The sequence below is a fragment of the Camellia sinensis genome, chromosome 5 (genome assembly GCF_055761805.1).
Source record: "Camellia sinensis isolate YWXY chromosome 5, ASM5576180v1, whole genome shotgun sequence".
Lineage (NCBI taxonomy): Eukaryota > Viridiplantae > Streptophyta > Magnoliopsida > Ericales > Theaceae > Camellia > Camellia sinensis.
Window position 1 is genome coordinate 199,657,501 of NC_138965.1, and position 26,991 is coordinate 199,684,491.

Consider the following 26,991-nt stretch of genomic DNA (forward strand, 5'->3'; position numbering starts at 1 on the left):
GAGTTCTGGTCCTGAAATTCACAATGGGATTCAAAAAATGTAACACGACAATTAGAATCCTTAGATAGTTTACTGACAGACAAAAGGTTACAGGCTAAGTTGGGGACGTGAAGAACAGCATTGAGATTAATTTTCTCAGTTAGTTTAATAAATCCTTTTCCTGCAATAGGTGAAAAACTACCATCGGCTATTCTGATTTTGTCATGACCAGAACAAGGGAAATAGGTATTAAATAAATGGGAAAAACTAGTCATGTGATCGGAGGCACCGGAATCTATGATCCACGGAGAGAAGTTTAGGCAAGAGAAGGCTTTAGGATTTCTACCTGTTTGTGCCAACAAAACACTAGGAGTACCGGATGAGGAGTTGGATTTTATCAGCTTTAAGAGTTGATCAATCTGCTCTTTGTTGAAGGGACCTGAATCGGCTTCATTAGCAGTAGGAAAGCCACGATTCTTCTCTCCTTGTTTGCTGCTTTTCCAGTTGACAGGTTTGCCATGGATCTTCCAACACGTTTCGCGTGTATGGCGAGGCTTGTTGCAAAAATCACACCAGACCCGTGGCTTATCATCAAACCTGCGCTGGTAATTTGCAGCCTTGTTGGCCGCAGCATCGCTAATTAAAGCAGAAATTTCAATTGATTCACCAGTACCTTTTTTCTTAAGCATGACGCTCCTTCGGCTCTCTTCCCTTCTGACTTCGGCAAATACTTCGCCAATGGATGGGAGAGGAGGTCTGCCAATAATTCTTCCTCGCACTTCATCGAACTCAATGTTGAGGCCGGCAAGAAACTTGTAAATACGGCTGTCTTCCACAGTTTTCTTGTGGTGGTTGCAGTCGTCAACCGATTTCCATTCGTATGTGTTGAAGATGTCAAGATCCTGCCACAACCTTTTCAACGAATTGAAATATTTGGTGACGGAATCATCTCCTTGACGAATCTCTCCCAACTTCAAAGTTAATTCGAAAACTTGAGATTGATTTCCTAGGTCAGAATACATCTGACTAACATTATCCCACAATTCTTGTGCAGTAGGATAGCACATGTAATTAGAGCTTATATCCTCCTCCATAGAATTGACCAACCATGTCATAACCATGGAGTTTTCAGCGTCCCAACTGTCGAACAGCGGATCATTAACAGCAGGAGCCTTCTTGTCACCAGTGATGTAACCGATCTTTCCTTGCCCACGGATATACATCCGGACAGATTGTGACCAGCGGAGAAAATTATCACCATTTAGGCGGATGGTGGTGATTTGGACAGAGTGAGAGTTGGACGTTTTCACCGGAATAGCAGCGGCAGGGGTTGAAGTGGTTTCGGACGTGACTTCCGACATGACTATGACGGTTTTAGGGCTGCTGCGTTTTTTGTTGCTCTGATACCAACTTAGAAAATATGAGGAAGAAGAACTCCTAACTTAGAAAATATGAGGAAGAAGAAATATATTTCTGTTATATTCAAAACTTCTTATTTTACAAGACCAAATGACACTCCTTATATAGGAGATATTACAAACATCATTATAACCCATTATATGCCACTTACATATTATATATTACCACTATCTACCACTATCATATTATATACATGCCACTATCTACCACCAACACCACTATCATATTCTATACATGCCACTATCTACCACCAACACCACTATCATATTCTATACATGCCACTATCTACCACCAACACCACTATCATATTCTATACATGCCACTATCTACCACCAACACCACTATCATATTCTATATGTATTAACACAAATTTCCAAATATAATATATAAGTGAAATCAACTAGAAATAAAAAGGGGAAAAATCATAATGTTGGAAGCCTCTATCCAAACAGAATGGATTGGATAAATAAGACAACCATCTAAGAAAGATAGGTAAAGAATCAAACTAAAAACAAAAATGCACTTGAGAACATGAATTCTTTCATGAGAGCAGTAAGTCAGTGACAAATAGAGGAAAAATATGCAATGCTGTACATGAGATTAAACTGTAGAAGCACAGCTATATGCAGATATGACCACGTGACGGAAAAATGAGTAGATGATCTTGTTTCCAAATTTTTTCTTTCTTTCTTGTGGACATTAACGTATTTGTTTTGGACATTAGCTTTCCACGCCACAAGAAAGCTATTCTTTTTTCAACATGCACCAAAGCATGCTGAGAAGCGAGCTACACTGCATAAAAAACATACTTAAGATTGGGTTTGAGTACTGTAGTCATGGACCGGAATTGAAACAAGTTCCGATCCCAAGGCTTCATCCAACTAGTAAATGGCCAAGAGAAGGGCTTATTATTGACAGGGCCACTTAGACAAGATGTTTTGTTCATAACATTCTATTCGCTTTGAAAGTCATGTATCTGAACAAAACGTGCACCAATTATGAAGCGTGAATACTTATACAAGGGAGTCATATCCGTATCATACAGGGTACCGACACTCCTCCAATATTTATCAAATACTTTCTAAACTTATTCACAATTATAAATTAATTTTCTTTAATTTTGAATAAGTATCGGATAAAAAACATACTTAAGATTGGGTTTGAGTACTTCAGTCATGGACTGGAATTGAAACAAGTTTCGATCCCAAGGCTTCATCGAACTAGTAAATGGTCAAGGGAAGGGCTTATTATCGACAGGGCCAATTTTCAACAACCGACATTGAAAATTACCACAATAAATAAGAACCGTTTTCCATAAAATTTAAATCCCTTACCTCCTTCAACACATCAATATTGATCTCAGACCTTGATAAAGAATCCTCCGCACATGGTTTGACACATGTCATTTTTAATCCACCCCTCTTACCAATTTTCATCTGTGATGCTGCTGTTGCTCTTTTGCTGTCAATACGCATGGATCGGGTTTGAACATTGTTCACATTTAAGTAATATAACAAGGACTGACCATAGTCATCATCCCCAATTTTTCCCATTAGCGCAACTTTACCACCCAAGATTGCAAGAGCCACCGCAACATTACTTGCACATCCTCCGGGTGCCCTCACAAATTTTTCTGGTGTCCACAACGCATCCTTCATTCTTTCTTGCAGTTCATAGTCTATAAGTCTGTTGGCTGGCCTTCCTGACGGCACAAATGCGTGTTGAGTAGCACCAAAGCAACAGACCAGAGGAGGCCATCCATAAGTAAAGCTAACTTCCTCGTCCCCATCTTTTCCAAGTTCCAGGCCTTCGTCATATTCATCCTCCACATTCACAATGAATGAATCCCCCTCCCGATCACTAAGTTCCATCTCACTCACTTCATTTTCTGTATCATCAATCTTTTTCTTGATCCTTCCCCGCCTCGTTATCTTTTTTTTAACTTTTTCCTCCCCCAGCACACTAGAAGTAGATTCAGCCATGAGCCATGAAGTTGAAGATTATATTAAGAAGTAAACGAAAGGGTCTTGCTAACAAGTGCCCTGGGGCACTAAAAAAAAATAAAAAATGAGTAGATTCCGAGACATTTATCACTAAATTTAAAACATTTTATGAATTTTAAAACAATTTTTTAATTATTTTACACTTTTCCAAAACACTTTATATCACATTTTCGATTTTAACAAGTGCCCTTGTTAGCATTTGGCATACAAAATATGAGCGCAGATTGTATTGACAATGCAAAATCCAAAAGCATGCCCCTTATATGATAAAATGTATACCTTTCCTTCGAGTTCTTCTTTGGGTTTTCTTTGAATCTTCACCTGATGCTGGGGGCTTATTGATTTCCTCATCTGTAAAATCAGCATTCACCATTGACACAAAATCATCCTCTGGACTATCCTCTATTACCTTCTTCCTACTTCTAGCGGGTGAGCGTCAGGATGTTCTAGGTGTTTTCTTTTCTACAACAATCCCTTCTTCGCCTGATAACTCTTGAACTAAGGACTCTTTAACTTTTTTCCTAGAAATTGCCATAAGACCCCATCTCTTATGTGATAGAGGATCATGAAGTTGCACAAGGCTCGATGACGGGAAGAAAGGCCACTTTGAGTGCCACCTGCTCATCAAAACATGAAAATTGGAGTTGTTAGCAACAGGGTTTCACTTTTTCCTCCTAAACCTCAATTGGGTCAGCAACCTAATCAAACCAGTCAAGTCTCCAAGAGCTCTGTTTGGTTTCATTTTCAGAATCATGTTTTGAATTTTTTTTTGGAACAATAAAACTAGTCTGACAAAAAGAAAAAAAAAAACACCAAAAAATATATTTTCAAAATTCTAAAATTATTCAGCCAAAACCATATAAAAATGACGAGTTTATTGATTTTTATCCCCCCCAAAAAAAAAAAAATCACCAAATTAAGTTTTAAGTTTTTTTGAATATCTTTAAGAAAACAAAATCTGAAAACAAAATGTCTGCACCATAAAATACAGGATTTTTACTAACACAAACCTATGCCTAATTTAGATATCAGAACAACAAAACGGGTCTCAAATTCAGAACCTTTATCTTGTTTCTCTATCATTAACCCTCAAAGAATATATATTTTCTGTTCAAATTCACAAGATATATGGAACTAAAGATGGGTATAAAGGGATAATTGAGGGAAGAGAAAGAACCTGGGCAATGATAGGAACTGGGTGAGAGAGGTAGACGCCATTGCCAGATAGCTCCAAGACTGGGTTTTTGTCTAAACCCAGAAAGGGTTTATCAGAGTGAAACTGGTGAGAGGATGAGGAGAGAGAAAAACCCCATTTGGCTTTGGTGCTAGCCCATTTGATTATTATTTTGGAATTTTTTTAGAAAGTTATCAAAATGCCACTAGGGTTTTTCACCATCAAAATTCCACTGAAGCTCTGTCTGTCTCTCTCTGTCTCTCTCTCTAACCCAGAATGCAATTCGGTAGATTTGAGCTATTTCAGCAGTAGACAGCTCGTTTTCTTGCAAATCAGTCAAATGGGTTACTTCTATTTTATCGATTTCTTCAGCATATTCATTAGTTTTGTTGGATTGCTTTATTAGAAACTGGCATTCTCAGACCCTATGAATGCTAAATGTTCTAATTATAATGGTATAATTTTTTTATTTTTATTTATATTTATTTTTTGTTAAATTCTAGTCATATTTGCTGTGATGTTCATGAATGGTTTAGAATATTACAAGGATTTTACTTTTTGGACAATCGGAGATGGAATCACCTGAATGGTTTGTGCAAGTATTTTTTTGTTTCACTAATTACTTCAATTTTATGTATGACTACTGTGTCTGCAGTGCTCTTGAAATTGTGGTGAACTGAAAGGAATTCTGACTTGCAAGTTTGTGTTGAAGAAAGACCAGTCCTAAGATGAACATTTTCAAACAATTAGCACCCATCAAATGTGGGTTTAGAGGTGCTGCCATAAAATCTTGTAGAGGTAGTCTCCACTCCTTATTTTATTGGATCATTGATTTTTAGTGTAATTTTTATAGGGTATGGACTTTCTTGAATCATATTGTTATTGGATGCCAAGAAATCATGAAACCACAATGCTTTTGTTCAAGTTCTGATCCATAAAATGTATGTATAATATAAATCGGTTTCCAAGTTCCGAGAAAGATTAGGTTTATGATTGTGTGACGGTAAAAATGTAGTTGGATAGAGTTAATTTAAAAGCTTGTGACATGTTTAGAGCTATGTCATTTGAAGGGATCAGGTCTGGATTTAAAATTAGGAAGTTCCATTGAAGAAATTTTTATTTTCTTCTGATCATCTTCTTCAAGAAGAACAATACCCCCAAAAATAATTAGAAGCTTCAGTTTGTAAAATTCAACCCTAAAAGACGATCTTTGCCTGGAAGATCAGAACCGTAAACTTGATGTTTAATGGTTTAACCAGGAAAGAACTGGATACGAACACAAAACTTTCTCAATTTCTAGCTTTGAAATGACATTTTGTTTCGGATGCCTAAATGTTGCATAACATATATATAATATAATTGCGTATCTCCTGAAATATTATGGGAGGGTTTGGTTACTTTCTTGATACTTGTTTCTTTTCTTTATGGCAGCGTGCCTTTCTTTATTCCATTCGTCTCCAGACACTTCTGTGGCAGTTCATGTACAAGAACATGAAATAGTAATAACTTTAGGAAGCAATGTGGGGGATAGACTTCATAACTTTAATGAAGCATTGCAGTTGATGAAGAAATCAGGCATACACATTGCAAGGCATGCCTGTTTATATGAGACGGAGCCTGCTTATGTGACGGATCAACCTCGCTTCCTCAATTCTGCTGTTAGAGGTGTTACAAAACTCGGGCCTCATGAACTGTTGGGAGTACTTAAGAAGATTGAGAAGGACTTGGGGCGTACTGATGGGATAAGGTATGGTCCAAGACCAATTGACTTGGACATACTGTTTTATGGGAAATTCAAAATTTCTTCCGAGATTCTTACAGTACCCCATGAAAGAATTTGGGAGAGACCGTTTGTAATGGCTCCAATGATGGATTTGATCGGATCATCTATCGACAGTGATACTGTTGCACGATGGCATGATTTGTCAGTCCATTCGGGTGGACTTTTTGAATCATGGGAGAAACTTGGCGGTGAATCCCTTATTGGGAAGGATGGATTAAAAAGGGTTTTGCTTGTTGGAAATCGCTTGTGGGACTGGTCGGAAAGAACATTTGTCATGGGTATCCTTAATCTGACCCCAGATAGTTTCAGTGACAGAGGGAAGTTTCAGTCTGTGGACGCTGCAGTCTCTCAGGCCCATTTCATGATTTCCGAGGGTGCAGATATAATTGATCTTGGTGCACAATCCACACGCCCAATGGCACCTAGCGTTTCTGCTGAGGAAGAATTGGATAGACTAATCCCCGTTTTAGAAGCTGTTCTGAAAATGCCGGAGGCTGAAGGGAAACTCTTATCTGTGGATACTTTTTATTCCGAGGTTGCTTCAGAAGCGGTCAGCAAAGGGGCTCATCTCATAAATGATGTGTCTGGTGGACAATTAGACTCCAAAATGCATAGTGTCGTGGCACGCCTTCAGGTACCTTATGTCACAATGCACATGAGGGGGGATCCGTCTACAATGCAAAATAGCAAAAACCTGCAATATGACGATGTTTGCAAACAGGTTGGGTCAGAGTTATACTTGCGGGCTAGAGATGCTGAAATAGCGGGTATCCCAGCTTGGAGGGTTATTATTGACCCAGGAATTGGATTCTCAAAAAATACTGAACAAAATTTGGACATTCTCATGGGCTTATCAACCATTCGAGCAGAGATTGCGAGGAAGAGTTCAGGTTTGTCGCATGCTCCGCTATTGATCGGACCTTCGAGGAAGAGATTTTTAGGTGATGTTTGCAGTCAACCTGACGCAGTTGATAGAGATCCGGCGACTGTTGCATCTGTCACAGCTGGGGTTTTGGGTGGAGCAAATATTGTGAGAGTACATAACATTAGAGATAATCTTGATGCTGTGAAGCTTTGTGATGCAATGCTGAAAAGGAGATAGATCTTTTGCATGATGAGAAACAAACAATCATGCAAATTTCAAATTTTGTATGTCATTGGTTACCCCCAAATGAATCTAGTCCATCTGTTTCATGTTCTTCATTTTTTAGTCAGTTTTTTTCGAGCTACTTTTTCTGTAACATTGTTGATTTTATGTGCCCTCACCCCCCCCCCCAAAAAAAAAAAAAAAAAAAACTTTGATTCAAAAGATAGAAAAAAAAATATGAATATTCCAAGATTGATGATGGAAACCCCCCCAGAACGAAGTTTACTGAATTATTTATTTATTTAAATAAAAAATGACAAAAAATTGATTTGAGTACAGTATTCTCATCGTTTAGTTCTTGTTTAACAAAGCAGGTTTTGAAGATTACATAAGAACAGAAAGAACAATCAATACAAACATATCTATAACACCAACTTCTATAACTACCCACATTCATAAGAGATCAAAAGTGTATTTATCTGTATGTGCTATAAAAATGGCTGCTGAGTATTTCTCTCCCTTCAAGGCTGCAGAAGAGGTAATCGCTATCGAATATCTTCTTGATTCTTATCACCAAATCTCTTGTAGCTGCTGGAAGGCTTGTGGAAATGAAACTTTTAGGCCATTTCGATGAAATAAAAAAAAATAAAAAACAAAAATTATTCAGCGTGTTTAGTTTGAGTTTTCTGAATTAAGTTTTTTGAAAACAGACTTTTTTTGTTTTCGTGTTTTTTTTGTTTTTAGTGAATATTTTTTAAGTTTTAAACATTTTTTTTACTTTTTTAGATGCACCTTACTTAGATGTACCAAAAAAGTAAAAAATTTGTGAAAAAATATTTTAAAAAATTAATAAATACATAAAAATACAAAAAATGTACTGAATTCTTATATTTTTTTTGTATTTTTGATATTTAGTGAATTTTTAAAAGATTTTTTTTACAATTTTTTTATTAGGTGTATTTATGTTAGGTGTGTCTAAAAAGTAAAAAAAAAATGCTTAAAATATTAAAAAAATTCAATAAAAACAAAAAAATACGAAAAATAAGAAAGTAGAATTTTCTGAAAAATATTTTTTGAAAAGTGGAAACAAGCAATATTCTTTTGATAAGAAAAATTTTCGTAGATAAAACTAGAAGAGGGCACGTGCTATCTATAATTGATTTCAAAATAACAATAATGATACGGGTGAATAACATATGTAAGTTAAGGATCAGCGTAGTGTAAAACCATTTAAAGTAGTAGGTTAACAAAGAACATTGTTATCTGTACAATACTGCAAGCATTTGTTCCACTAGAATGAAGTCATCAGAGTTGGAAAAAAAAAAACACAACAGTAGACACACAAACCAAAAAATGGTTTACATTGTAAAGAGTATTTTCTGCAAAAAATGGTTTAGGACATTGAAACAGTTTCTCCATTGAATGCTTATTACTAAGAACTATCCTGTTTCAAAACTTCGGCTTCAGCCCTCGCCATTGGGTCGTCCTTGGTATCTGTTTCTTCTTCCTTTTCCCCTTCTCGCTCTTGGGCCATTTTCTTTCTATGCAACTCCTCTGCTGCCTCCATTGTAGCCCGATTCTCTGCCTGAATACGCTGCATCTCTTCTTCTTGTTGCTGCCGTTCAAACCATGTGTCCGCATCCGCCCAAACTGAGAAATTGAGGAAAACAATGAAAATGTTAAACACTTCTTCTAAACTGTTACCCACAAGAGCAATACAACTGTCCAATGGCAAACCTGAAACTGATATTTCCGCGCCACCAGAATATATTTGAGAAAGCAATTATAATCTTAAAATTCGTGCCTCTTGCCGAAGTCAATATAATATATAAGTGAAATCAACTAGAAATAAAAACGGGGAAAAATCATAATGTTGGAAACCTCTATCCAAACAGAATGGATTGGATAAATAAGACAACCATCTAAGAAAGATAGGTAAAGAATCAAACTAAAAACAAAAATGCACTTGAGAACTTGAATTCTTTCAGGAGAGCAGTAATTCAGTGACAAATAGAGGAAAAATATGCAATGCTGTACATGAGATTAAACTGTAGAAGCACAGCTATATGCAGATATGACCACGTGAGGGAAAAATGAGTAGATGATCTTGTTTCTAAATTTTTTCTTTCATTCTTGTGGACATTAACATATTTGTTTTGGACATTAGCTTTCCGCGCCACAAGAAAGCTATTCTTTTTTCAACATGCACCAACGCATGCTGAGAAGCGAGCTACACTGCATTAAAAACATATTTAAGATTGGGTTTGAGTACTTTAGTCATGGACCGGAATTGAAACAAGTTCCGATCCCAAGGCTTCATCCAACTAGTAAATGGCCAAGAGAAGGGCTTATTATTGACAGGGCCACTTAGACAAGATGTTTTGTTCATAACATTCTATTCGCTTTGAAAGTCATGTATTTGAACAAAACGTGCACCAATTATGAAGCGTGAATACTTATACAAGGGAGTCATATCCGTATCATACAAGGTACCGACACTCCTCCTATATTTATCAAATACTTTCTAAACTTATCCGCAATTATAAATTAATTTTCTTTAATTTTGAATAAGTATCGGATAAAAAACATACTTAAGATTGGGTTTGAGTACTTCAGTCATGGACTGGAATTGAAACAAGTTTTGATCCCAAGGGTTCATCGAACTAGTAAATGGCCAAGGCAAGGGCTTATTATCGACAGGGCCACTTAGGCAAGGTGTTTTGTTCATAACATTCTATTCGCTTTGAAAGTCATGTATCTGAACAAAGCGTGCACCAATTACAAAGTGCGAATACTTATACAAGGGAGTCATATCCGTATCATACCGGGTACCGACACTCCTCCAATATTTATCAAATACTTTCTAAACTTATCCACAATTATAAATTAATTTTCTTTAATTTTGAATAAGTATCGGATAAAAAACATACTTAAGATTGGGTTTGAGTACTTCAGTCATGGACTGGAATTGAAACAAGTTCTGATCCCAAGGGTTCATCGAACTAGTAAATGGCCAAGGCAAGGGCTTATTATCGACAGGGCCACTTAGGCAAGGTGTTTTGTTCATAACATTCTATTCGCTTTGAAAGTCATGTATCTGAACAAAACGTGCACCAATTACAAAGTGTGAATACTTATACAAGGGAGTCATATCCGTATCATACCGGGTACCGACACTCCAATATTTATCAAATACTTTCTAAACTTATCCACAATTATAAATTAATTTTCTTTAATTTTGAATAAGTATCAGATATTTTGGGAACTCTTAAGATACCGAACTATCTTGAAATTAAGACGTGACATTTTTTATGTAAAATTAGAACTATTTTTAGAATAATGCAAGGATAGTTTTCAATATTTTTGCATACTCCTTGCATGAGAAAATTTGAGAAATAGTGTGGTTAAAGCATGTCAAATTTGGGCTAAATTCGTGTCCACATAACAAAAACCCTAATCTTTATTTATTTTATGTGCATACATTACAAATTTGAAAGTGCAAACATTTTATAGAAAACTAATGACATAGTGTGTTACAAATATGTTTTGACATAATTACTTTTTTATACCATTTATCCTCAATGTATCTGTAGCTCACATTGTTAGAAAATTTCCATATTCAATGCATCCATGCTTCATAATGCACAAATAAGCATGTTGAGACAAATATTTTATGCCTTCAAAGGTTTTCAATAACTTGCATTCTGAGACCATTAAAGGACTTTACACATGGTTTGTGTGTTGTACGGAAATCATACTTACTTTCGTTAATAAATGAAACTTCTAACCCATTCAATACTACCCTATAAGGTGGAAGCAGATCCAGTTTATACTGAATGCGAAATGAGGCTACTAACTCACACATGCTTTCCTTAACATTCTTTTTGGTGTTCTTGCTCAAGAAAATTAAATTTGCAACAGTTTGAGCTTTGAAAGCCAAAAAGTAGTCTGAAAATGATAATCAAACAGTATGTGAGTCAATTTCAAAGAAAGGAGAAGAATTGTTCCATTTTTACCCTTTCTTTAGTCTTGGAACCAGCCAGAAAAGTGTTGGAGTTCGGAATCTTCTAATTCTGAGCTATTCATGCCCTTTCAAAGGTTAAAGCAAGTGCCCTTCCAAAGTTTTGCCCCATCTTTTTTCATTTCCCCTAATCTGCATTTTCAGCATCCTCTGTTCAATTCCCTCTAGTTCATACATTTTATATCAACTCTAGAAAGTCTTAAACTAACTGTCTTAGCTATGTGGATCCTTTTGGCTTTCAACTCTATTGGTGGCTACCATGTCCTCCTCCAATTCTAATCTCATAACATAAAACCCTAAAAGTGTCACCAAATTATATGGAACACTACAAATACATCCATTTTGATAAGCACGTGCATGCCAAGGAAGGATATTCCAAAATGAATTCTAAAAATATTCTATCGATTTTATCAAAGAGTCTTAGACTACTCATTAAACATCTTCTAGGTAGCATAGGCATCTTTGATCATCCATTTAAACAACAGGAAACGCTTTTTGAGGAATCAAAGGTTTCACCATAACATTAAAAAATAGCATACATCAAACCTTTTACTTAAACTAGTGTTCACTATCTATGATTTTTTTATATTATGGAATGCTGTATTTTGTGACATACACACTTAACCTGCATATGCCAATATGTAATCACTTTCTTTGGATGGTATTTTATCCTGTGAGGTACTGAGACAAAAGTGAAGATAGTTTTCTGAGCAATTTTAAGATTGTCTTCAAGATATTGAAGGTGTAATCTTTCTCCCCCAATTCTCATTGTTATTTCTGATAATGTACCATGATCTTCTAGTGTCCCTGTGTGTCAGTTCCAAATTCTAACTCAAGAGTCTATTAGACAACACACCAGTTACTCCAAACTCTTTTTGTCAAATTTTTAGTTTAGTTTCCTTTTAATCTCTATTGTGATATTAGAATGGCCTTCACTAAATTCTAAAACCCTTAAAGCTCCTCTACATCAAAGAAAATCAAGATTCAAGAGTTAGACAAACCAAACCAAGCCATCTTTTCCAGTGGGATTGACTACCTGAATCATTTTTGATCATTCTACTCTGTCAAGAGCTATATACTTAGTTAAATTCAATAAATTTATATATGTTTTTTACTACCACATATTCAATAAATTTATATATGTTTTTTACTACCACATTTCACGTCAGTTTAAGTCTTTCACTCCTCTAACATTGTCATGTCATTTATGGTAATTATATATCACTTTCTACCGGACATTGTTGTAGATAACTAAACCACCTGAACATGTTGTCTCTAAACTTATCATCAATTAATATTTTTCACGAATAAATTCATTTTTAATTCAAGAGTAAGATAACTAAATAAAAATCAAACTTGTTAGTAGGAAACATAAACCTGATTAAAATTCAAACACAAAATGACATTGAAACATGAATTTTAGGGTTTTAAGTGGTAGAAAAAAGGAGTGGGAATTGATAGATACATACTTGGCTGAGCGGCCCAACCCTGTTCACCACCCTTGATGCGCTCAGGGAGGGCATAGTTGACGGTGAGGACACGGACCGTCCATGGCGGCGGAGGCGTCTTCTTTCTCCAGAAACGTCACGAATCCGAATGACCTGTGCTTCTGAGTCGCCTGATCTAATGGCGTCTTCACATCTTTTATGTCCCCGAACGGTATGAACGCAGCGTGAAGTATCGATTCATTCACCTCCTCCGCCAAACCCCCTAAATTCAAATTCCCACCACCATTACTATACTATACATACACAGATATACACACATATATATAGATTTAGATGTATCGATTGCCTACCTACGTACAGAGTGTTCTTCTGAACAGGTTGATTCATTGGATTGTTGTTTCTCTCTCTCCCTCTGAGCTCAGTGTCTCCGAAGAACAAGAACAACTGCGATGGGCTTTTTGTGACAATGGTGATTATTAGGTCAGTCCACTTCGATCTGGAAGTGTGTCCACAAAAATTGATCCAGCCTACTTAATTCTCAACTTATTATTTGGCATTCCCTAAAATAGCGCATATATATATAGATATATATTTTAATTATATTTTTTGAATTATATCATTTTTTATATATATATATATATATATATTTATTTATTTGTTTATTTATTTATTTATAGGAAGTCTCAAATAATCTATTAATTAGTTATGGTAATTACCAATACACCTTAGCTTTATGAAAAGTATATTTGATTTCATGAGGTTTTTTCGGATTGTTATGTATTATTTTTCTTCATTAAAAAAATAAATAAAAATTTAAGACCAATTGGCCTACATTTTGGTCTGGTCTCCCAGGAAAAAGTTTGTTGGACAAATCTTGTGAGTAGGTTGGACATGTTTTTCACAAGTTAGGCGAAGTTGGCGTTACGCGGATTGTTTCTATTTGATACTTTATGATAATATAATTGGTAAAAAAGACGTAATATTAATTATTTATATTAGTGATTGAGAAACATAGTAATTGGTGAGAGAGTTTAATCACATAATACTACAGAACTATTATATAATTTTTTGTAAAGGAATTGGTTTGGTTTGGTTTGGTTTGGATTAGTAATAATCTAATCGTGATTGGTTTCAAATTTAAACTTAAGACCAAATTAATCATGGACTAGATTTAAATCAAACGGACTTGTGAATTAGAACTATACTAGAATAACTCAATGTAACTTGGTTTAATTCGGATCAAAATTATGATTTTATTACATTAAAAATGAATAAATTAATAAATAATTAAAATAAACAATATAACACAAATAAAAAAAATACAAACAAAGAAGAATGAAATACGGTGAACAATTTGAACGGAGACGGAGATCATAAAAAAGACCAAGATTGAATCAACAATCACATATTTGTAGTAGAGTGTATTGGCAATGATTAGGTTCCATCAAATTCCCTTGACTAATTAGCTCAAGATATTAATATAGATAAAGGGTAATGATTGAGACGTTCATCTCACAAGATCTTTATAAATTTAAACGACTCATTATGTGAACTCTATACATATATGGAAGATTAAGATCATTTTAAGGATGTGAGGATCATCTCAAAAGGTTCAAACATTTTCCTATAAATAAATTTTTATAAGTAATACTAGGTATCATGAAAAAAATATCATGAAAATGATCATGAAAGATTCTCCACCGTTAGATTACACATACAAAAAAACACCGCATACTAATCAAAATAGGAGAAATCTTCATGAAAGATTTCATGATATTTTTTTCATAATTCTTAATATCATTCAATTTTTATTTGTGCATTTTGGGTTTAAAACCTGACTTTTGACTTTGAGAGCTATCCTTGTAAATTATTGGTATGTGATTGTGACGATGCCAAGTTCGTAGAAGAAAAGAGTGAAAATTTTTCATAAAAAACAAAAAAACAATGCCGTTGCCGGGGATCGAACCCGGGTCACCCGCGTGGCAAGCGAGAATACTCACCACTATACTACAACTACTTTGTTGATTGCAAGCTCACAAATTTACACATATATATATCGTTTGTTTTTCTTAATTTCATTCCTTCAAATAATTTAACACCCACACAAATAAAATTTGAATAAATAAATCCAAACTCATAGAAAATCACCCCCAAATTTATATTTTTTGTGGTTTGTTCAATATAAGTTCTTTTATTTATTTATTTATTTTTATTTTATTTTATAAAAAAAATTGTTTGAATGGAATAATTTTCTTAGATATAGAAACGCCTACCTATTAATTTTGTATAGCATAGTATTGGTGGTTCGTCTTGAGGTAATCCTGGGTCTACTGGGATATGAGTAGTATTTCATGATCACCCAGTGTTATTTTTGGAAGCTCACTGATTTTTTAATTCCAAAATATGAAAAAAAATCTATTTTCACACACCAATTTTTCTTACTCTACACACTCAATAAATTTTTTTAGAATCACAATTTTATCCTTAATTAAAGTACAATTTAGGACAAAATCCTAAATCTATTACACACTAACCACCCTCTCTCTCTCTCTCTCTCTCAGATTTTGAACTTTCTCTTTTATAACAAAATCTTAAACTGTTCACTTGCTTATACTATTTTCTATCATGCTTTTTTTTTCAGTTCAGTTAATGCAATTTTTTTAATAAAAAAGGACTTGTTAATTTGTATAAAAGAAAGTAGAGAAAAGTGATATCGATATAATGTATCAACACCCCTTGGCTCTGTCTTTAGACTTCATGATCAAATAATGCATGCTTTGTATAGCTACAAGTTTTGAGTTTCGGGGTTCATCTCATGCACCGAGTGCCTTTTTTCCATGTTTCGTGGCTGTTTAGCATCATATTTCAGTGCTGAAAATTACATGCCTGTATGCCATATTTCATGCCTTGCCATGCCTTATTAGAGTTGCATGTTATGCCTAGGATCGGTCATCGGTTTGCGTGCATGTGCGCACGCATTTTGATAGTCCCATTCTCACCTAATGGCTACTGATGTGAGTGTGGCTGAGGTCCACTCATGTTGGTGTAAGTCCATCGTGCATGGTGTATGCCATTTCATTTCATTTCATAACATTGTGTATGCTAGGTTGTATGTTAGAGCATTGTGTATGCCTCGTTACATCGTGCATTGTGTATGCCATTTCATAGCATTGTGTATGCTAGGTTGTATGTTAGGGTTGCATTCATGCATATCATGCATATTGCATAGTGTTTGGGAGAGGAGTTAGCCCAAGCACGGGAAACGAGGGACGTTTCGTACTACGAGTGACGGAACGTGTCTCAATTCCCTGTCGCCGACACTCCGGATTACCCATGATGAAGTTTAGGCCTTGTTGTGTCCATATGTGCATTCATTTCATATTGAGTCGTGCAAATCGACTCCTCGGCCATCATGCATCGAGACGCGTGATTGGTGGCACGAGGATCGAGGACTACACTCCCTGAAGAGTAGTCAGGCATACATATGTGAAAATACTTTGCCATGCCCCTGTGTTGCTCTCTGTTGCAGCAAATTAGAAATCGGCAGCCTTCCGGAGCTTGGCATGCATCCCGAGAACAATTGCAAATAGAGGCGAACCGGGGCATCGCAATGGATTTCCGCGCAAGGCAACTCGAGTATGCATCATCCATCATTTGGAACAGAGTTGAAGCGGTCCACAGATTTGCATGTAATTTACTGCTTTCCTAGATTAATTTGCTAATTAATTAGGATTTTGTACTTATTCGGACTGTACTATTTATTTGGGACTGTATATTATTTATTCGGACCCTCCGAGTGAGGGCACAACTGTAATAAGTGTGCGTGTGTGTGATGTATGTCTTCCAACCCCACGTCTTTCTCCCTTTTATTTACCCTCTTATGATGGTTAGATTAGGGCATGTTTCAATTAGTATACAGTATGATAGCATGTTTGCATTCATTCATCTGTTTTGCATGCACCGGGCTCCGCGCATGTAACAACCCTCGTACTGTTTACTGATTTATGACCGATTGATTACCGTTAATCACCGATTACTGTTAAACGAAGCTGATAATGACTGATAACTAACTGATAATCGAACTGAATGAAATACTGAACCGACTGACTGAAGTTGAAACTGAATTGACTGAGTATATGTTAGTTAATTGCATTCTATCTGTTTGATTGTCTGATTATCTGTTCATGTTTATATGTTTAAACTGCTATTTGAAGGCCTTATCGGCGGCCGAATCTGAAACCGATTGATGTTACGTGACCCTCATATTTAATGTGATTTTATGGTATAAGTATCTGAAAATTGATTAGGTATGATTAAATTAGATTAAAATAAGCCAATTGAAGAGTTGGACTTAATTACCGTTTTGCCATTGAGTGGGCCACTATCTCACACACATACTTGAGCCAAGAACAACATTTCCTCAGCCATTTTCCTTCTCATTGCCGACCAAGAGGGAAGAGAGGAGAGAGAGTGAGAGGAATTGAATTCTACCTTGGGTTTTGCTTGGAGAATTGAAGGAATTGAAGTATAGATTCCATATTTGAGCTCCTAGTCTTCTAATTCAAGCTCTAGGTAAGGATCTTATCTTCTTATTGATGCTATTGAACTAGTTCTTGCATGGTTCATGCTTCATTGTAGAACTAAGTCATGATTTGGGTCATTAATGGTGAATTGAAGCTCATTTCTTGCATGCATGGTTGAATTGATGAGTTTTGAGTTGAATTCATGGTAAATGGTTACATGCATGTCCATGTTGTAAGAGTAGACCATGTTTTCATCTTGTTTTGAAAAGAATGAGCTCATTTGAACAAGCTTTGAAGCTTTGATTTGGTTTAAATCCTTGCATGTTTGCATGTTCTTCATATTCTTGAAAATGGGTTTGAATATGGTTCTAATTGACTCACCTTTGGGGCTTGAATTCATAAGTTGAGCTTTGAAACTTGTTATACATTGAATTTAATGATGTTTTCCAGAATTTGGGCCCAAGAGGTCGAGTTTGGAGTGGTTGAATGCTTGGTTTGAGCTTGGGAGGCAAATCTGGAAATTCCAGATTTGGCTTCCTCGCTCGAGCGAAGGATTCCCCGCTCGAGCGAGCACCTTTGTCCAGGGCTCCGCTCGAGCGACCATCGAGCGACCATCGCGCGTAAAATTTCAGCATCCAGTACTTTTACTGTTTTGCAGACCGCTCGAGCGAAGGATTCCTCGCTCGAGCGAAGCCTTTGATTTTGGACTTACGCTCGAGCGTAGAAAGTCTCGCTCGAGCGAGGCTCCTATTTTCAGCAAACTTTGCGAAATGTTTTCTAAGTGTATTTTTGCATCCTCATCCCATCCTAGGCATTCTTAGGCCTAGTTTAAGGCACCTTGATGAGGATATCATTGTAGAACACACCAAGGCAAATTAGGGATTAAGTTATGAGATTTCCCAACTGTGTAGCTTAGTGTGTTCAACCTGTGAACTGTGTAGGGTTGGCAACTGGGGAGACACGCTCTAGCATACTGTAGCCCAGAACTCTGTGAGTAACAATTGTGTAAAGATATGTTCAACTGATTATCTTCTGAATACTGAACTGAACTGTTTACTGAACTGGTATTATTTACTGAATGAATGTATGTCCTTTATTTCTGAACTGTACTGTGGCATCCTTAGTATCTACGGTTTACTGTTACTGTTACTGTCACAGAGATCTCTGTCGGTTTCCTTGTGGAACCACTACTGTTTACTGACTGATGGCCATCATTACTGTTCGGTCTTTTAAGACCTACTGTTACTGTTATGCTAATGGATGTACCACATATGACTGTTTACTGTACTGAGCAACTGAATTACTGATTGAAATGAACTGTTTTCATTACTGCAAGGACATTCATTCTAAACCCCTTTACGCTTTATGTTATTCACTGGGCTTTAGCTCACTGCTCATATATATATGTAGGTGTACAGGCACCAGACCGCAGCTAGAGGCGTCAGGGTTACTCCAGTTTTGTCAAGCCAGCCTTTGTGCCTCACTGCGAGGTTCCGAGCCTACTGTTAAGGCTTAGGGGTGTTTTAGAATTTCCCCCTTTTGTACTGTTTCACTGTTTTGTATAGACTGACTGTTTACTGTACTGTTATACAGGGATTAGGTCCCTGTACTGTGTGACTGTTAATTTTGTATACTGTGTTGTACAGACGGAATGTTTTCTGTACTGTTATGTGGGGTTGAGTCCCTAGTTAAGTGGATGTGAATATTGTGTATACTGTTCTGTACTGTTTTTGTATAATGTATGAAAAGCCTTTTTGCATACAGACTGTCACAGCTCAATGGGCACTATTTAATTACTGTATTGGCTTCCGCCAGGCCCTGTACTCTGTTTTACTGTATTACTGTTAAGCAGGCCTTCGGTAATCTCGGATTACTGGCCGGTTACGGTGCTAAACCCATAGGGCCGGGTTTGGGTCGTGACAGCGCATCATACTAACTGCATTATATTTCAATTCCAAGTTGAATACTTGTTAGTTGTAGCATTTCGCATGCCATCTTTAGAATAGCCGAGCCTTCTATAGTTGCATTTTTGCATGTGTTGCATTAGCCATTTCTGTATAGTTAGGATCATGCATGGATTTCTAATTAGCTTCTGTTTTGGCTTGGAGTACTCGGTAAGTTTTATTCTTTAGCATCCTTGCATGTGTGTGAGTGACTGCCATGATAGCATGCTTACCATGAGGCTATATGCTTATATGATATAACTGCCTGAATGCCTGTGGGTGAAGGTTGGGTTATTTGAATTGGAACAATTAATTAATTGTGAGTTTTAAGCCCACTAGATAGTGGCAAAATCATGTTTTCTAAAGCCCATCCGAGGGTGGCAAATCCACGTCTTAGCCTACTTACGGGTAGCACCATCAAACCATTTTCAAATAAACAAATATGAAATGTTTTGTTCCAATTCAGGCGGCCCAGTCTATACTTGTATGCTGTGCGCATCACATAGTAAATCTAGGCTAATAACCGGAATAAGAACGTATAATGTTTTCAAAAATAGATATCATGGTTAGTAGAGGCCGATCTTTGATCGGGCGAGCAGAGGTGCTCACAAAGTGACCTTCCCCAATCGTACCCAAGTTCCCGAGCCGAGGCAACTTTGGTGATGACGGACACGTGGCCTTAGGCAAACGAGTCAGGGTTTCCTAAATTTTCCCAAAATAAAACATTTAGGTGGCGACTCTGTATCTGGCAAAGCAGTCCATGTTTGGCACTTCTTTCAAAATCTATTTTCTCAAAACGATTTGCCGGATTTGGACTCTTTGGTTCAGATTTAGAACCGTGACAATTTGAGGAAATCCGAACATGTAGTGAGCCAAAATGAACAGAACGGGACTCACCCTCCCGGGGCGTTCGGGGACGTATACACAAAGCTTCATTGATTTGTAGGCTTTATGTAATAGAATATATGTATGACTGCTAAGTGCGATTTTGTTATTGTGATATGTGCAGACATACATATTCAAGTATGACAGTGTTCATGGCCACTGGAAGCATTCTGATGTTAAGGTTAAGGATTCAAAAACCCTTCTTTTTGGGGAGAAACCAGTCACTGTTTTCGGCATCAGGTATTTATGCCATTTCTAGCACCACTTAACTTTCCTGCATTTGAATCATAATGAAATTAGGGTCATTCTCGGCATATTTTGCATGAATTTTCAAGAACCCTGAAAAAATCCCCTGTAGGGAAACTGGTGCCGAGTTTGTTATGGAGTCCACTAGAGTGTTCATTGACAAGGAAAAGGCTGCTGTCCACTTGAAGGTTCAATTTTGATTGCCTTTTTTGTTTATTGATTTTTATGCATCAGTTGGATTGTATGATTCTTTTGATTTTGTTCGCTGTATACGAAGATCTGTGACTAAAGTTTGATTGGTGTATATGTAATAAAAAATACATGAACATGCTCTTCAAATGATTGTTAATCAGGTCAACTTATTTGTGTTTTTTTTACCAAACCTGAGTTATAACAAAAAGTTTGATTGGTGTATATGTAATAAAAAAATACATGAAAATGCTCTTCAATGATTGTTAATCAGATCAACTTATTTGTGTTTTTTACCAAACTTGAGTTATAACAAAATTTATCACTACAACAAAACTGACTTTTTACGGCACCACATCAACGGCATACAATAAATGCACGCCGTAGTTTCTCACTTTTACGACTTGCTTTTTTTGCATGTCGTAAATACTTTTCTAATTACGGCGTGTCTGTTGCGTAGGCTGTGAATGGTAATAACGATGATTTTTTTACGGTTTGCAATGCACGCCGTAAATAATAAAAATTTCTACGACATGCATATAGCGTGCCATTAATACATTAATTATACACGACGCACACAACGCCCGCCGTTAAAAGTATTACACTTTTTACGGCGCACACATCGCCTGCTGTTAAAAGTATTTCCTTTTTACGACGCACAATGTATGTCGTGAATTGTATGATTACATAATTTTAAAAAAAAAGCGCCAAAATGAAATTTGCGGCGCCAATTTTTTTCCCCCCAAAATAACTATACCCAGCTGACTCTGTTCCCATGTTTCTTTTTTCAAACCCATTCTTTGTTCTCATATTCCTCTTATAATCTCTTCCATTTCTCATGCGAATTGATCGAATCCCAAATCTCGCTAGGCCTTTCTTGCTAGGTGAGCTCTTCCCAAATATCTCAGCTATCTCTTCCCATCTCACAGGTATATGTATCGTCAAAGAAAACATGGAAGCAAGAAGCAATGGGATAACTAGACGCTTCAAAGCTGATATCTAATTCCATCTAATTTTCTTACAAATTCAAAGGTGAACAACATTTTTCTCAAAACTTTAGGCTTCATGCTTTGTTTGAATTTGAAACCCTAATGAAACACTTAAACTTAATTTTTTTTTTTTTTTTTTTTTTTACTGTCTATTAGGTGAAACAAAAATGAAGAGCTTCTTGACTATGAAGAAGAGGAAGAGAAAGTCCTTGAATTCGTCACCACCAAACCCAGCTTTCTTTGCATTAAGGAAATTATTTTTATTTTTTTTTACGCTTTAAGGGTTTAGTTTGTGGATTTAACATTTACCATGTCTTATTTTCAATTGTGTGTGTGTGTTTTTTTTTTAAAATTTATTTATTATTATTTTCGTTTCTATCGCTGGAATGCAGCACATGCAAGTAATAATTTTCAATAATCCTTTGCATATGGCAGGTCTGAAAGGCTTAAATTTGGCCACAACAGTTAGTTTATTAAGGTTATGATAATTTTCTGTGTTTAATCTTACCACCCTTCAAAGTTGCACACCATGTATTTGAAAATTTGTTCCAGTCATGAGATGTATCAGAAAATTATATCCACATGTGATTATGAAACTGGCAGTCAGATGTCCCTAAATGTGAATTCAATCAGTGAAATTTCTTGGTCTTTTTTTTACAGTCTCTTAGACTATTTAAGAAAGTTGGATGTATAATGTATTATGTTTCTTTGGTTATATATGGTGGCAGTAGGTGGAGTTTGGAGCCTATGGCTATGGTCGTAAAGTGCTTTGAAAATTTATGAAACTACCCAAAGGAGGAGGAGGACCAATCCAGTTTGGAAAGTAATTCAAACAGTTTCTGTTTGTTTCTTTTTCCCTTTTCTTCAGTTTGTTTTGAATTTTTTGGATGGGCTTTTAAGTGATGACTCTGAACATTCTTTTTTTTTGTTTTTATTATTAGGTTTAGCTCTGGTTTTCCTCCATTCTTCTGTAAAAAATAAAAAATAAAAACTGGTATTTTGTTTTGATTTTCTATAATTTTAGTTGGTTCCACTGTAGTTCAAGTTAAGGTCATTTGTGGACACTTTGCTCAGGATTACAAAGTTAATTATAGTTTTTATTAACTCAAATTCACGTTCCTTTGTGAATTTATTTGGTGGTGGTGTTATGGTTATGTTGTCTTTTGTATTCATCATGTCCATACCTTCCTTTGCTCTATGATTGAATTAATTTAATTGATAAGTACTTGTTCAAGGGCTTGCAGGCTTTGGATTCATTTTCTTTCTTTTCAACAGAGTAATTTAGTTTGTTGTGGGTTTGGTATTTGAGGATGGGTGATCACTTTGTATTGTTGGTTGATCGTTTGCTTATTGAATCGACTTTGGAAGCTGCAATCGAGAGCTTGAACTTGTCGAGGCAGACAACAACCTTAGGAACTGAAAAATCAAAATTGATATCTCTTCACGTGACATACATTCAATAGATTGTTCAATCCCAAGGAAGATTGTAGAATGCAGGATATGCCAGGATGAGGATGAAGATTCAAATATGGAGACACGTTGCTCTTGTTGTGGCAGCTTGAAGGTTAACTGCATATGAATTGTTATGAAACTTTCTAATTGTTTTAAAATTTTGACCTCATCATTTTGTGAATTGACATATCATTTTGTCCTTTTAAACTGTTTTGTAATTATTTGTACAAAATCATGTTATACTTCTCATGAATCTTTGTCTGATCTGATTTGATTAAACTGGTCTTGATGAGCCTCAGTGGAACCTTTTGGCTTTATTTAATTATTTTGTGAATTTATTGTTTAAAATGATGCTATCATCACCTGTGAACCCTATAGCATTTGATTATAGATGTGATCCTCAAATGGATTATGGATTTCACTTTCCCATTTGTTATTGAAGGTATGGCGATGAACGAGAAGAGTCTAGTAGAGTATTGAGTTGTTCAAGCTTTATCTGGAAACATAACGAGCTTCAAAAATATGTTCAAGTTTGGTTTGTTTATTCTCAAATGAGCTTCAATCAAGCCCATCATAACCTGAGCTTGAACAGATTTGGTTTTTTATACAATTTAATAGTGCATATATGTTTATCGAGTCGAGTATGAGCCAAACCCAAAAATTAACAAGTTCAAAATTTTGTTCAAGCTTGACTTGTTTACATAATAGTCAACCTCGAACAAGCTTTTGATGAGTTGAACATAAGTCGAGCGCGAGTAGCTTGGTTCGTTTTACAGCTCTAGTTGAAGGTTACTATTGGGGGAAATAGATTTTTTGTTCCCTTTTCATTCAATGCATTACCCAATAGTACCCTCAATTTCTCTGTTGAGCAATTCTGCTTGATTTTTGCAATATGTTCATCGCAGATGCATACAAAGATGGTGTAACAAGAAAGGTGACAGTGTGTGTGAGATATGTCACAAAGTGGGTTAATTCCGTTTTAATTCTGCTTTTAATCTTATGAATGTGTTTTTTCTTTTTATAAAACTATTTTGAGTTTACATTGGGAACTATTTCTTTATACAATTGTTTCCTCTGTCAAATTGGAAATTTTTTTTAACAGAGTCTTTGTTCATTTTTTGCTAGTTTATTTATTGCCAAATGTATGTTCATTGCAGCCATTCGAACCAGGCTATACAGCACCTCCTCCTATGCTTCAACTTGGGAGTATTCCAATGAACTTTAGGTACTTTTGTGATTCAAGTTTCTTTTTTTGTTTTTAATATTTTATTTTCATATGCTTTTGTTAGATATAGTTTTTGATTTGAATGTTTTTATCAAAGGAAATTGGGAGATCTCCAGAAGGGACCCGAATAACCCTTGCTTTATAGCTATGGTGACAACTGAGCCTAATTTTGTTGATCCAGATTATGATGAGTATGCTGCTTTTGAATCAAGAAGCCTGTTTTGCTGTCATTCTGTTGCTGCAATTGTGATTAATCTCTCTCTCTCTCTCTCTGGGTGTGTGAGCGCTTGTGTATGTTTTGTTCATAGCAATATCTAAAGCAGGGAAATATGTCTCCTTGTCTACTTGGTTTTGACGTTAGCATTTTGACAACTTCTCTCATTTCTTGTCTGCAGTTCATGGTTCTTCTGATCTTACGGCATACTCTTCCCATATTAGTTAATGGGGCACAGGACTACTCTTTCCCATTGTTCTTGGTAAGACAATACTTAGTTCATATTTACACACACACAAAGTAGAATATTGACAGTTATGAGACTCATTGTGATATAAAACTCACACTGTTGCATTCTATGGCAGTTGTTGCTTTTGCGAACTACTGGAATTATTGTGCCAATAAACATTATGGTAAAGGCAGTGAATGCCATCAAATGTTGCCAACGCCAACGGGTGAGTACATAGTTTTTTTATATTACAGTAGTACCTTTTCTCACCTTCTCGCCAATTAGGTTCCGTTTAGTTGTCAAGAATTTTGTATGAAAAAGTTATTCCCAAAAAATTTTGTATGGAACTCCATTTCATACTGTAACTGCTAACTGATGTTCTCATTAATTTAAAAAAAAATTAACCAAATTTCCCTTTTAATAAATATAGGGCTATAAAATATGAATTTCTTTTTATTCCAATAACAAGATAAGCTAATTTGTTATTTTTATGTGACAGATTAATTCTGTGGCTACAATTCCACAATTCACACGTCAATCATTGAACGATAATACTACAGCTGACAAAAGTAACTATCTTTGGTATTCACTAAAGCATTAAAAACCTTTTGTTATAAAAATTTGTGATATGAATCCAATGGCTTTGATATGTTTGATATCTTAATAACAATTCCTAGATACCTTTGCAGCACTAACATTCAAAGTGGGTCCGAAACAGTTCTTCATGTGGAATCACTTGGTGTAGACGTCCCCCGAACGCCCCGGGAGGGTGAGCTCCCGTTCTGTTCATATGGGGTCACTACAGCTCAGGACTCTCAAATGGTCACGGTTCTAAGTCTGAACCAAAGAGTCCAAATCCGGCAAATCGTTTTGAGAAAACAGATTTTTAGAAAAGAAGTGCCAAACATGGACTGCTTTGCCAGATACAGAGTCGCCACCTAAATATTTTATTTTGGGGGAAATTTAGGAAACCCTGACTGGTTTGCCTAAGGCCACGTGTCCGTCATCACCAAAGTTGCCTCGGCTCGGGAACTTGGGTACGATTGGGGAAGGTCACTTTGTGAGCACCCCCGCTCGCCCGATCAAAGATCGGCCTCTACTACCCATGATATCTAGTTTTGAAAACATTGTGTGTTCTTATTCCGGTTATTAGCCTAGATTACTATGTGATGCGCACAGCATACAAGTATAGACTGGGTCGCCTGAATTGGAACAAAACATTTCATGTTTGTCTTTGAAAGATGGTTTGCTACTCGCAAGTAGCTTAAAATGCAGATTTTGCCACCCTCGGGTGGGCTTAGAAAAGATGGTTTTGCCACTATCTAGTGGGCTTAAAGCAAACAGTTGATGATTTATTCCAATCCAAGTAGCCCAACCTTCACCCACAGGCATTCAGGCAGTTATATCACACAAGCAATTAGCCTCATGGTAAGCATGCTATTCATGGCAGTCACTCACACGCATGCAAGGATGCTAAAGCAAAAAACTCACCGAGTACTCCAAGCCAAAACAGAAGCTCATTAGAAATCCATGCATGATCCTAATTATACAGAGATGCCTAATGCAACACATGCAAAAATGCAACTATAGCAGGCTCGGCTATTCTAAACATGGCATATGAAATGCTACAACTAACATGTATTCAACTTGGAATTGAAAATACAATGCAGTTAGTATGATGCGCCGAGCCCGGTGCATGCAAAACAGATGAATGATGCAAACATGCTGTCATACTGTATGCTAATTGAAATATGCCCTAATCTAACCATCATAAACAGGTAAATAAAAGGGAAGAAAGACGTGGGGTTGGAAGACATACATCACACTCACCCACACTTATTACACTTATGCCCTCGCACAGAGGGTCCGAATAAATAGTACAGTCCAAATATTACAGTCCAAATTATACAGTCCAAATATATACAGTCCGAATATAAACAAATTCCTAATTAATTTACAAATTAACTAAGAAGAGCTATATACTGGCATGCAAGCCAGGGACTGCCTTGACTCTGATGGATGATACATGTCTGGGCTGCCTTGCGCGGAAATCCACTGGGATGCCCCGATTAGCCTCTGTTTTGTAATTTTTCTTGGAAAGCGCACCAAACTCCGGAAGGTTGCTAATTCTTGATTTGCTGCAACAGAGAGCAGGAAAGGGGCATAGCAATGTATTTTCACA

General features: G+C 36.2%; 1 protein-coding gene and 2 pseudogenes across 2 annotated transcripts; 1 reads left to right on the forward strand and 2 right to left on the reverse strand.

Annotated features, from left to right (window-relative positions):
* Positions 1-1,794: 1,794 nt before the first annotated feature.
* Positions 1,795-3,670, reverse strand: LOC145791128 (fructokinase-like 2, chloroplastic pseudogene; annotated as a pseudogene).
* Positions 3,671-4,384: 714 nt separating this feature from the next.
* LOC145791127 (folate synthesis bifunctional protein, mitochondrial-like) lies at positions 4,385-7,547 on the forward strand. Its single transcript, XM_082871126.1, has 3 exons — positions 4,385-5,030; positions 5,231-5,373; positions 6,007-7,547. Exons 2-3 carry the CDS (start codon positions 5,304-5,306, stop codon positions 7,458-7,460), a joined length of 1,524 nt encoding a protein of 507 aa, XP_082727252.1. The 5' UTR covers positions 4,385-5,030; positions 5,231-5,303; the 3' UTR covers positions 7,461-7,547.
* A 1,097-nt stretch (positions 7,548-8,644) lies between these two features.
* Positions 8,645-13,442, reverse strand: LOC145791129 (uncharacterized; annotated as a pseudogene). Its single transcript, XR_014330845.1, has 3 exons — positions 13,265-13,442; positions 12,936-13,176; positions 8,645-9,095 (listed from the first exon to the last, which is right to left on the reverse strand). The product of XR_014330845.1 is annotated as an uncharacterized LOC145791129 (transcript).
* Between the last annotated feature and the right edge of the window lie 13,549 nt (positions 13,443-26,991).

Coding starts and splice junctions, on each gene's coding strand:
- LOC145791127 (XM_082871126.1), top strand. CDS start 5,304: ATGAACATTTTCAAACAATTAGCACCCATCAAATGTGGGTTTAGAGGT. Junction 5,374..6,006: donor TGCCATAAAATCTTGTAGAG/GTAGTCTCCACT, acceptor TCTTTATGGCAG/CGTGCCTTTCTTTATTCCAT.